The 13,046-nt window shown below is 39.7% G+C and overlaps 1 protein-coding gene across 8 annotated transcripts; it reads left to right on the top strand.

The window, feature by feature from the left end:
- The first annotated feature begins 3,536 nt into the window (after positions 1-3,536).
- On the top strand, positions 3,537-11,797 carry PTS (6-pyruvoyltetrahydropterin synthase). Of its 8 annotated transcripts, none has more exons than XM_019715330.2 (6): positions 3,610-3,939; positions 5,441-5,516; positions 6,933-6,955; positions 7,339-7,395; positions 9,980-10,050; positions 10,251-11,797. In XM_019715330.2, the coding sequence occupies exons 1-6, from the start codon at positions 3,625-3,627 to the stop codon at positions 10,369-10,371; spliced, it is 663 nt and encodes a 220-aa protein (XP_019570889.2). In that variant the 5' UTR covers positions 3,610-3,624; the 3' UTR covers positions 10,372-11,797. The 8 variants fall into 8 exon arrangements, 6 of the variants coding, with proteins under 6 accessions (XP_019570894.2, XP_019570889.2, XP_019570888.2 ...); XM_019715329.2 differs by having other exon boundaries at positions 7,339-7,401; XM_019715333.2 differs by having other exon boundaries at positions 3,757-3,939; positions 5,437-5,516; positions 7,339-7,401.
- Positions 11,798-13,046: the final 1,249 nt, after the last annotated feature.

Raw genomic sequence — 13,046 nt, 5'->3', positions numbered from 1 at the left:
TGATACAACTCCACTGGAGTCTATTGTACCGCTTACACACACCCGTGGTTACATTTCAGCACATAGAGAATTCCATCAAGGGTGTCAACGCAAGCTAAAAGCGTGTGTATCTAAGGGAATAAAATGTGCGTCCTATATCATTTGTGACACCTCCCTCCCCCCAAAGGAAGTGACAAGAGCTGAGTATCTTTATTTCGGAATAATGCCAAGACTACCTGCAGCTGGCAGAAGCTTCCAGATGTTCCGAAGGTGCTCCCTATCGGATCAGAGGAGACGCTATTCTGGGAAAGGTAACCAGTGGAGGATGAAGTGTACATTTGTAGATGAGCCGAATGGTCGTGTAGCAAAGGGCCAAATGACCACCTCGAGGAGTCGAAGCCCAGACAAGATTAAGATGCTTCTCTACCCCGTAATTCAAACTTAAGGAAAACTAAACTGATCTGGCGCCCAATGACTTCTTTCTTTACCGAAGACAAAGGAAATATTGCAAGGAAGACATTTGGATGACATTCGGGACATCAAGGGTATACGATGACAGCTCTGACGGCCATTCCAGGAAAGGAGGTCCGCGATCGCTTTGAAGGGTGGACTAGGCGCTTGTGTGGGCGCGTAGCTTCCCAAGGAGTACTTCAAGGTGACCATCGTGATGCTCAGCAGTGAGGTACGTGGCACTTTTTCTAGGATGAGTTCTCGAACCTAATTGTCAGTCTGTTCATAGTTCACTTGATTATTGAGACAACCTTTTCAAGAGAGTGTTAAGTTTATATTGACTGGATATGGCTATATCTTCCTCTAGGTAACAAGAATACATGAAAGAAAAACTAGAACTGGGTCATTACCACCACCACCAGATAGGTGGGTGACAGAGAGGCTCACCCTTGGGAGAAGACATACCAATATAATCATATGTAGATAGCGGACTATGCATACAGATCTGAAAAGCACCTTGTGTTTTCCCTCACAGCCGGCCTGGGACTACTGGTCCTCCGCTATGAGGGGAGGCTTCTTTGAAACCGGCTGTTTCTCTGCTGTCCACAGCAGATGCCACTGCAGTTGAACCGCCCACTACCACCTCCCACCCTGCCCCTAGCTCGGCCTTGGGAGGGTGGCGTTTTGCGGGACATTGCTAAAATCAGGCATTTCTTCTCCTCTCCAGGTGGATAGTTCTTCAGGGATTAATGGGAAGCTGGTAGTTCTTCGTTTAGTTGGGCAACAGATGGCACCAGAGACCATTAAATCTCCACCTTCCTCAACACCGCCAGTTTTTACCAATAGCATAAATCAGCCTGGGTCAGTCACGGAAGCCACACTCCTGCCAACACCCTCTAAATCCCTTGTTCCCTTTTCCTTCATGTATACTCCTTCCGTCCGCTGAACTCTCACCCTGGGCCAGTTACACCTTCCATGCTCCCTCTGCATGTTGAATATTGCTGGAGAAGTCGCCCGAACATGTCTTTCGGGAGCGACTGTGACCTCGTGATGAGATCACCGCACGGCCCCGGACCAGCGTAGTTTGTTCTCAGTTTTCTTTCAGAGTTATAAGCATCACAAACCCTGTCCCCTGTAGTGAAGTGTTCCATACATACAGGTGACACACGTTGGGGTTTACATTGTGACCATAATGTGAAAATTCTAATATTTGTGTTTGGGTGTGTGAGATACAGAGTAGCAGCAGTAGGTACTGAGTGGCAAGATGCCTACAGAGAACTAATATAGCAGATGTGGGAGTTTAGAGGCTGAGGTAACCAAGAGAACAGAAATCCCAAATTTCACAGCAGTCCCAAAAAGGTATGGTACTCCTCCAGAAAGGAGATAGAGGTTTGATCTAAATTTTATCTGGATCTGAAGAGTGAAGAAGACTCTAGCTGACATCTGTGAAGCACAGAGAGATGATCATATCTTTCCCCTGTTTATAAACCTTTGTGCCATCCTTCTATATAGAGAGCGAAGTTCAAACATATAAAGGTTTGTGTAATCATAGGATTTTGACACAAGAATGTCTGAATTCTGCCATGGCCCTGCCATCTATAAGGTTCTTGAAGGAGAAGACAAAAAAGGGACAAACGATACTTTATCATATACGTGCATATGCCTGGTAATCCAGTGCAGAAAGTTTTGGTAAAATTAAGTGAGCCTATGACTCCTACTCAAAGCCTAGGCGCGGCCTCCTCCTCTCCCTAAACCCAACTCATCACTGGCCGGTGTCCAGAGACTCAAGGGCAAGGGTATGTGGTCCACTAGTGAGGGGAAAAGGGATTAGGGCCCACCTTAGTGACCTCGTCTTAACTCATTACATCGATAAAGACCCTATTTCCAAATAAAGTTATATTCTGAGGTAGTGGGGTTTAGGACTTCAGTGCATTAATTTTGTGGTAATACAATTCAACCTATTACTGGATCACTGAGGGTGAATTTGGTGAATACCTTTTTATAGAATTAGCTTTAATAAAATTTTTTTAGAATAGCTCTTCAAGTTCAGTGACATAGTTTACTAAAGCAAATAAGGAAAACAACTTCTCAGAAATTCCTTCAACTTTTTTCTTTTTATTTTGATTCCTTAAACTGTTTCTGGAATGAGTAAAGTGTTTGTGTGATTACTGACTATCTCTGATGTCGTCAATTTCTGGCAAAAAATATTGTTTATATTATAAGTGATCTTGGTTAAGTAATTCACTTATCTGGGCTCTTTGCTTCTCTCTCTCTCTCTCTCTCTCTCTCTCTCTCTCTCTCTCTCTCTCTCGTTTCAGATGTAGGAAACAATGTGCTAGAGATTTATACCCCTCAAAACGTGAAGGGCTTTCTTATTGGTAAGAACTACATAGTCTGTATTTCTGAAGTTTACAGTTCTGAAGTTTATAGTTCTTTGAAGTTCTTTACAGCACAAAGGGAGAGGAGAAAAATATTTGAAAAATGAGTGAAGGATGTTTGCTGTGTAACATTAATAATTTAGTACAGAACACCAGAGACAATTTGAGAGAAATTACTATTGGGGCTTATATTTCTGCCATTCCCGTGATTTTATCTATCCTTCTCAGTGCCGGGAATGGTGCCAACCTCATAGTACATCTGCAATAAATATTTAATGAAAGCATGAATGGAGGCAAGAGGTTTTCTCCTCTTTTACCCTGGATAAAATGATCCTGGGAAGTGTAAGTAGTTTGGACATTCCTGATGAGTAGATGTGAGGAAACAAGATCCTTTAACTCCAGAAGTGTCTACACTGGACATGGAGTTGCTAATGTGTGTGAATCCTTAGGTGCATGTAGTCACCCTGTGCCAACCCAGAGTGATAAATGAGTTCATGCATGCTTGGCTTGAGAATTATCCTTAGTAAGAATCTTTACAGGCAATCCAAAGGTAGTATCGTCTCTGAAAAGCCACGTGATCCTACACGTGCCTTCAAATTCCTGCTCCCTTTATGCAATAAGTAGACTGGCCCTGGGACTTATCTCAGAATAACAAGTGACTGGAGATTTCTACTGTCACCCAAGGCTTTCTAGAAGTGAATGGGAGGGGCGGCTCAAAGAAGTCTCTCCAGGACCCAAAGTACGACGTGGCCTCAGGCTGAGCAAACATAAAAATGGACAGTGTAACTCCATCCACCTGATCTGACCGCTGCTAGGTATGCCTAGCGATCTGAACTCTTTCTTGGTATCCGGAGATCCAGATAGCAAGGGACGCCCGTTATTTCCTCCAGGCCGGCAGAGGGAGCCCGGCCGCAGGGCGAAGCGGACAGCGCGTCCAGGGGGCGCAGCTTGTACTGCGCAGCCGCGGAGGGAAGGAGGCTTCGCCCACATCAGCTTCCGTCGCCGGGCGAGGGCGGTGGTGTTGATCCCGCGCGTCTCACTGCTAGGCGATGAGTGCTTCGGTCTCGGGCTGTCGCCGCCGGGCGAGAGTGTCCCGCCTCGTCTCCTTCAGCGCGACCCACCGGCTCCACAGGTGGGTTGTGTCCACGGTGCCCGTGGTGTGGAGCCGGGCCTGCGTGAGGGTGGGGCAGGTGTGAGCCCCCAGCAGTGGTAGGGGCGCCGCCGTTTCGTTCAGGAGCAGGCGGGGTTCTTTGAGCACCCGGTAACTGACAATTGGAGGTGGTCCTGGGTATGGAGCCAAGAGGCTCCAGTCGCTGGCTCTGTGACCTGAAGCAACTTTTTTTTTTTGTCCCTCACATTCACCTAGTTTAGCTCAAAGTGTTTGTAACGTTCATAGGGTTTAAATTTGCCCAGATCACACAGTGCCAGGCACATCGTACATTCTCAATAAATGTTACCTACTGTTATATGCCTGGAGTATTAGCTACTGTAACTAATAAAATTACAGCCTAGTAAGTTTTCTCCTCTTTTATCCTGGGTAAAATAAACCCAGATGTTCACTTGCGTAAGGCAGTTCTGAAAAGCAGCAGTTAGAATTTGAACCCAGGGCACTCAGATCGCTTGATGGCACCGAAGAGGTACTATTGAGGAAAGATTTGCCAGTCATTAGCAAGCTCCACTCTCAGCATCCGTTTCCGTGTCTATAAAATGAGAATAATAATTTTTACCTAACAAGATCCATCCACTCATTCCCTGCACAGTTATTGCGTCCTTGTTAGGTCTTGTAGGAAACAGGGATGCAGCAGTGATCAAACTCACCTATCTGCCTTTTGTCTGGAGTGTACAATCTGGCCAATATTTTGGAAGGTACAGTGAGATAATTTTGTGCAAAACTTTGTGAACTAGCACTCTAAACATAAGAGGTTAAGCAGGAGACTGTGAGGTAAATAATAAAGAGGGTCTTCAAAAGAAAAGGGTTGTGTAATACAAAGCTCTAACATATGAAAGTGTGAAGACTCATTAAAGAGGCAAAGATAGGACAGGTATAGGTAATAAAAATCCATTTAGAAAAGTGTTCTCTGCCTGGAGCAACAGCTGGGTATTGCAATTTAAAAGTTTCACCCGATTCAAATGCCTCTCAGTGGATTGGTGACTTTATCAGTAGGCAGTATTTGAGTCATAGTAAAGCAAGATTGTTAAAGAAGAGACTGCTAGGTCATGGAATTATTTTTTAGGACAAATGAGATTTTTATGCTTGAGAATAAGTATCTTTTGTTTGTCTTGTATGCCCTTACTTTGTTTAGCCCATGCCTAATACGCAGTAGGCACTCAGTAAATGTTTGAGTTGAAAATGGAAGGGCCTTGAGCAGATCAGTTTTTTGAAATCTTCATGTGGAACAAAAGTACTGAATTTGTTTATGTTAATTTGTATGGTACAGTAGTCAAATTAGGGGGCATACACGGGTACCTGACATAAAGCTGAATAGTGAAATCAGATTGATTTATGATTCTCCATTTGGTGAGCTAAAATAATAAACTATGAAACTTTTCAAATACTAGAACAAATAATAAATGTAGGGAACAGAGAATGTGTCTGAACTTGTGTCATGTTGACTTTTATTTTTGTCAGCCAGTATCTGAGTAATGAAGAAAACTTGAAACTGTTTGGGAAATGCAACAACCCCAATGGCCATGGGCACAATTATAAAGGTGAGAGAAAAACTGATGAAATTTTAGCCCTTTGAATAAGAGTGAAAGAGTGTTTTAGCAAATATAGTCTTAATGAGACAGAAGGTTATGGACAGAGCACTAATGCTTTGAGCCTTGAATGAGATGTTAAATAGAAATTTAAAATGAAAAGAGCTTTTGCCTTGGTTGGATGTACTTAAGTTTTTCCTTCTAATTGTCTGCTCTGTAACAGATAGTCCAAAACAATGAATACTCTAAATGATTTTTTCCTTGGCCTTAGTATACATAATGTGATACTTCTGGCACCATGTTTCATTCCAATTAGGTATCCCCGAGGCCAATGTTAAAATAGATTATATTCTTTGAGTAAATAATGACTGACAAAAAGTGAATATTGGCTAGGAATACACTGTATGACAGGAAAATAGGTTGGGTCTAAAACTCTTGTCAGCAGTGTTCCAAGAAAGTAATTAATTTATACAAGAATAAGAGACTTGATTCTTTGAAATATATAGCTAATGTCTCAAAAACAGCTATGTAAGCTATCAAGTATCACAGCATATGATACGATGAAGAAAAGACCAGAAAAAAGTGTCAGAAGGTCAGGATTTGTAGTTTAGTTACTGCCTCTTACTTGATCTATGATAGCTCTCATTTTTAGTTTGCTCACTTATCACATAATACCTAATGGTGTTTGCATGGAGCTGGGAAAAAAAAGTTATTTCTAAAGCATTCTGATTATCAAGATTTTTCAAATGCTTCATACAAGCACTTGTTAATTTTCAAAACATTGTTACTGTAAACTGTATACATTTGAGTAAAGGGATAAGAGTTTTACACCCAGTAGTAATTTTGCTTTCTTAGAGAGGTACTGCCCCAAATTGGAACAGATTAATATGTAGCTGGACTTCTGGTACATTTTCTACTTTTTTTTTTTTAATTTTATTAGGGAATATTGGGGGAACTGTGTGTTTCTCCAGGGCTCATCAGCTCTAAGTTGTTGTCCTTCAATCTTGTTGTGGAGGATGAAACTCACTGGCCCATGTGGGTATCAAACCAGCAACCCTGTTGTTCAGAGCTCGCACTCTAACCAACTGAGCCATCTGGCTGCCCCCATTTTCTTCTTTTATAGGCAGTGATCGAACAGCGTCTCGATCCTGCCTAGTGTGTCAACATCATAAGCAGAATTTACACCCTTGGCCTTGGCTAAGCTTCTTTGCTTAGCCAGAGGTCCTACTAAGCTCCTCTGTCTTGGTTAACTCTTGCTTTGGTTGATAAAAAAGATCTTAACTAAGAGGACAGATGTTTGGGGGAAAATGTAAGTATAGTTTTGCGGGGCAGAGATCTAATACTTAATGTATATTGCTAACTTGTACTTGGATGTTAATGTGTTGAAAGTCATGCTGGTTTTTTGGTATTTTGTTTCCTTTCCCATAGTTGTGGTGACAGTAGATGGAGAGGTACGTGCTGAATATATCCATGTGATTTGTACAGATTGCCGGGACTTCTTTCCGCCAACGTGATAGATTCTATGTTGAAAAATTCTGTTCAAATCAGTATTGCTTCATTGTTGGCCTTTGTGTATGGTGAGCTGCTGCCATTCCAGGCCTTTCCTCTCCCAAAGTGTCATCTTTAATGTGCTATATGTCGACAGACAGAAGAGCACTACAGTGAAAAGGATGCCTGGAGCACTTTGTGTTTCCATTTTGAGATAGATGATTGTGTCGGGGATGAAGGCAAATGTGGGCACAATTTCTGCACATTGTACAGCCTTTAGTAATTTACCAGAGGTTTAAATATGAAAAGCATATTATAGTAATATTCACCTTTGTTTATTCTTTAGATTGATCCTGTTACAGGAATGGTTATAAATTTGACTGACCTCAAAGGGTATATGGAGGTAATGGCATGTTTGGTGCTTATTTTGTGCTGTCCTCTAAGTATAATATTTGATGGCCCCCTTTTCACTTCCCCAACCAAGTATCTCCAGAGGTTCTGTGACTGTGTGAGTGGAATTAGGTGTGGGAGTAGCGAAGTGGTGGGAGGAACTACTTTTATGTTCTTCTGAAGGTGTTTAGGTGACTTAGTGGAAATTAATCCCAGTTGTATTTATAATGATGGGAATAAATATAGCATGATCGTCTTGTTGCCTTGCTGGCATATCCTGATATCCTACATTTAACAAAGTCTACTGTTCTTTCAAGATACAGCTTTCTCCTTGAAGCTTTCTTTTCCTTCTCTGAATTTTCTTTTATGCCTTTGATTATAGATTTTAACAGTACCCTGTTTTATTCACTCTAGCTTTATTATAAACTCATTAGGGCAGTTCATCATAAGGGTACACAAAAGAATGTGTTCAATAAAGAACTTAGCTGACTGTATCATTTTAGAATTCTTGTGTTGTAAGAGACCTTCGAGATTATCTAAGCCAACTTTGTCATGCCATAGATTCAGTTTGAGAGATGCTGAACAGTTAACTGACTTGCCCTAGGTCATATGGTTGGTCCTGTACAAAGTTGGAAGTAGATCCTTCTTTCCTGCTTAGTTTTTAGTATTCCATCATTTCACCTGTTTATTTAATTCTTCACTTCAGCTCTGCTCCTTACTTTTGTTCTAAAATTTGACATTTGTTTCATGAAAATGCTGTCATTGATAATCATTACTTCTTTCACATTACTTACAACCTGTGTATTCAGCAGGTTTGCCTACTTTACATCAGTGTTTGAGCTAAGTACTAGGAATGCAAGCATGCATGAGATACAGCCCTTACCACAGAGTGCTCACATTAGTTTTTCTGGGAGGTAAAGAATAATAAGTGCTCAATAAGTTGGTTGAATGAATAAGAGAATGAGTGAATGAACAAACAGCACTGCGCTCAAAGTACTTTAGGAAAGCTATTAAGACAGAGTTCTTGCATTTACTGGGGACATACAGTAGATATACACAGAGTATTGTACAAGACAACACTATGAGAAATATGAGATGTCCCAAGCAAGCAATATAATTAAATGCACCTTTTTTAAACCACTTTGAGGGACACCACACACTCTTCATCAGTAAAAGTGGCCCATCATGTCATACAGAGTAGTTAAAAAGAACCCCATTGAAGAGGCTTCAATGGAAAAGTTGGAACCTAAACTGGAATTGAAGATAAAACAAAGATACTTATTTTCTTGATACCTGTATGGGTATCATTTGATCTGTTTTAAAGTTGTTTTAGGACTTACTCTTTTTATGTGATTCTGGTTTTGCTCAAAAAATGATTATTATTATTAAGTACTCTTCTTAGAACCATACCATATGGAAAATTAGGTTGTTTCACAAATGCTTAGGTTTTGTACAATGTATGAGGTGTGATAAAAAGATACAGTGAATGTGTAAGTAATGAAAAATTTATTACAGTAAAAGACACATTGCCATTAATCCCCCTCAAAATACTCCCCTTTGTGTTGTCGAACACACTTTTCCCATCGTTCTTGCCACTTTCTGAAGCTGTCTTTACTTTATGCTTCATCATGACAATGCTCTGTGTCATGCATTGCTTCTGGTATGGCAATTTCTGTCAAATAAAAACTTTACGATGTGTCCTCATCCATCTTATTCACTGGATCTGGCACCATGCGACTTCTGACTCTTCCCCAAAGTCAAAATGACCATGAAAGGTAAACGTTTTGAATCACTTCAGGACATCGAGGCAGCCACAGCAGTGTAAAGACACTCACAAAAGAGGACTTCTAGAACTGCTTTAAAAACTGGCAAGAATGATGGGATAAGTGTGTTCGAAGCGAGGGTCAGTATTTTGAGGGGGATTAATGGCAATGTGTCTTTTACTGTAATACATTTTTAATTTAATCATTCACTGTATTTTTTGATCACACCTCGTAGCTAAAAGCAAAACCAGAAAGAATAAGCAAATTACAATTCTTACCATCGACAAAGGAATACATTATGTTAATATATATAATAAGCATTAGGAAGCAGTAGTCTTTATGTATTTATTTTTATTCTAAGAGCCCAAGATAATTCTTAAATTACTCCTTATAGCAGAAATTTAGAATTACTAACATAATTTCAGTCTTAGTCTGCTTTAGAAAATGTAGTACTCACTGGATCTTTGTCCTAATGACATTGTGTCATTGTCTTGAAGGTGAGACTGTCATGGAGAAGTATTTCTGGTAACTTTATGGATAGAATGCAAAAAGTGTTAAACTGAATTCTGAATCACAATGGCTTGTTATCTCCAGTGAATTACCTACTTTTTAGTTTCTTAACCTCCTTGTATTCAGTAAGAAGATAACCAGTCATTATAGACAGCTTACTTGTTTCACAACTTGGAACTTTCTGAGATTGCTTGGTAAGACACAGATAAAGTAGTTACAAATATTGAGTTAGTGGCTGAATGATAAGTTTTAGAGGCAGAGGTGGAACACTTTGGAATTTGAATCAAAAATGGAATTGATGGTTTTCCTTTTTTTTGTCTATAGGAGGCAATTATGAAGCCCCTTGATCATAAGAATCTGGATCTGGATGTGCCATACTTCGCAGATATTGTAAGGTGAATGTGACTATCTTACCTTATATAGACAGAAAGAAAGAAAAATTGACTTTATCGTTTTATCTGATTACTGTGTGATTTCTAAAGTTTTAGTTTAATGATATCTTTTAAAACTAGAATTTTCTGTTCTCTGTAAATAGTAAGTAAACATGAAATTTTATTTATTTGTTTTTTTCATCTTTTTTCCTTTTCTTCTACAGCACAACAGAAAATGTAGCTGTATATATCTGGGAAAACCTCCAAAAATTTATTCCTGTGGGACTTTATAAAGTAAAAGTATATGAAACTGACAACAACATTGTAGTCTATAAAGGAGAGTAGCCCTTAAGGGTTAATACTGTAGAAAGATTTAATTTCCATATTTGAAAACTATCTTTATCCCTTTGGACTATTAAGAAGTCATCGCATAATTATTGTACCTCCACATTGTGTTGCAGAGTGCCTGATTTATTGAAATCATTGTGAGTAAAACTTGTTTTAAATTCAAATCTATTTTAAAACCAAATTTGTAATGTATCCCGAGTATTACTTAGAGAGTCTTTTTGTATATATTAAAAATCACTTCATTTCAGCAAACTGTTTTGGTGTAGTGAAACCGGACGACAACTGAGTCCAGGGCCTGTGCTGCCTGCGCAGCTCAGCCAATAGACCGACACAGGAGTTGGATCATAGCATAAGTGTTTATTATCAGAGCACCGGTGGTGTGGGTAGGCAACGGGTTAACACCTCCAAAAACTGCCGTAACCTTCTCAATCGGCTTGGGGTATTTAAGGAAAAATCTGGGGTTCCTCCAGAGGCTATGTGATGTTTCCAGGGGTCTGTGTGGAGCCTTCCTTCTGGCCACATGATTCTCTGGTGGAGTCAGCAACCCAGGAACAATGAGGGAGTAGCCTGGAAAGAATTCTAGACCACTGAGATTGTGACCAGTAAGCCCAAGGGTATTCATCGTAAGTTTCAGGGTAATTTTCTGAAACAGGAGACTGGGTGGGACGGGACATTCTGAGCTCAAGCCGCAGTGGGATGATCTATTGTTAAGCTGTAGGTAGGTCAAGGAAAGATGAGGCCAGGGACGTGTAGAGGCCTCTGCTGTGAGGGTCCCAACTGGGCCCTGTTTCAGTAGAACTGTTTGAAAGCAAAAGTAATAAATTTTTGTTTTGTCATTATATCATTTTTAGTATTCATCTTTTTCTGGTATAATACAAATTGCAGAAATGTTTATTGGAAGACTTATAGTAGGTGAATCTTATAAAAAATTAAAACACAGGTGACCACAAAGTTTGGAAACATAGACTACATATATTTCTTGATAGATTGAGCTCCTTTGATTACTTCTTCCAGGCTGTGCTATAGGCACACGTTTATTCATTGAAAATCAGAAATCATCTGAGACATCGCATTGTAGATGGATATACAAAGATTGATGGAAATGCTGCTTGAGTGCACATTGTTCCTTGCAGTTTTGCACAGCTTATTATTGAACTATGAATTGCTAATGAGGAACAGCACATTGAACATCTCATAGAATATCAACCAGCTACATATTATGCATATTTATGTTTCCAGACCTTATGGCTACCTGAACAATTTTAACTCGGAAGACTGAAGAATAATCACATATATTAAATCCTGTTAAAATAATCAACATGAAAAGGATATATCGCTCTGAAAGCATCTCTTGTATACAGTTTTTCCTAACTGATTTCATTTTGTTCTGATCATAAAACTTACCTGCTTAAATTGAACCATATTCTTGGCATTTGTCTTGTATCTTTTCCTCATGACTAAATCCTCAAGAATGTATTCGCTTACTTTGCACAAAGAACTTGTTCCCTCTTGGGTTCTCGTTTGTATTCTAAACTTTTTACATATAGGGTTTTATTTTTCTGTCCACATGAGAACTAGTACACAATGGATTCTCAGAATGTTGCCGCCTGAAAATAGTGAAAGGACGTGCACAGTGATTATACTAGAAAAATTTTCAAAGGAGTACACTTTTATTTTGGAGAGTTAGTAACTGCAGGAATTTTCGGATAAATTTTGACAGTAATACAATGCCCACTTAATTAAATTTGATACTGGTTTTAGTTATCCTACACAATTTTTATGTTACTTATGTATATTTTGTATCGATTACTAGAAAGGCAAGGTAGCTATAATTTATTAAGGCATTTTATGTTTTAATTCGCACAAATACCATGCAAGGTGGGTGTTATTCCCATTTTGCAGATGAGAAAATTAAAATTGAGTGAGTGTAAGATACTTGCCTAGGATCACTCAGCCAATAAATTGCAGACAGTGTTTCACACTCAGGGTCTGTCAGACTCCCAAACACAGACTAAGAAAAGGATAATGTGTGTATATTTCAAGATTTTTTTTTAATCCCCCAATTTGTAGATCTGGTATCATATTAGAAAAGCATTTTTCATAGTAACGTGTACACTGCAAGTGTTTGTTGTTCACGAGTTGCTTCAAGATAACATTTTCTTTTCTACTTAATCTCCTTAGAAAAGTAAGAGTTCTTCCCTCCTCTCTCCCTCCCTCCCTCTCCCTCCCTCTCCCCCCCCCCTCCCTCCCTCCCTCCCTCCCTCCCTCCCTCCCTCCCTTCCTCTCTCCCTCTCCCTCTCTCCTCCCCCACCCTCTTTCTTTCACATGAGTAGATAAGTGAAGGACCAAAGATAGCATATAGGAGATTTTCTTCTAAGTCTCCCTAGAACCTGCTATCAGAGACCTTACCCAGCTATACTGTAATTGTTGCTTTTCCTTTTTGTTTTTTCACAGCCCTGAATTCCTTGTGGCCAAAGTATTCTAAGTAGAGTATCTGGTAACTAGTACTCAGTAGTTTTTTTGTTGATTAAATAAATGACTGGCATATTGGTAGAAACTAGTGTAATTTTATAGTGCCTCCTACATAATGGACACTTGGTAAGTATTTTTGGAATTGAATAACATGAAAGTTTTGAGGTTTGAATTCTAGTCCCAGTGCTGTTACTATTCAT

The sequence above is a fragment of the Rhinolophus sinicus genome, linkage group LG06, assembly GCF_036562045.2.
Source record: "Rhinolophus sinicus isolate RSC01 linkage group LG06, ASM3656204v1, whole genome shotgun sequence".
Lineage (NCBI taxonomy): Eukaryota > Metazoa > Chordata > Mammalia > Chiroptera > Rhinolophidae > Rhinolophus > Rhinolophus sinicus.
Note: the sequence above shows the minus strand (reverse complement) of the source record. Positions and strands in the feature narration are given on the sequence as shown.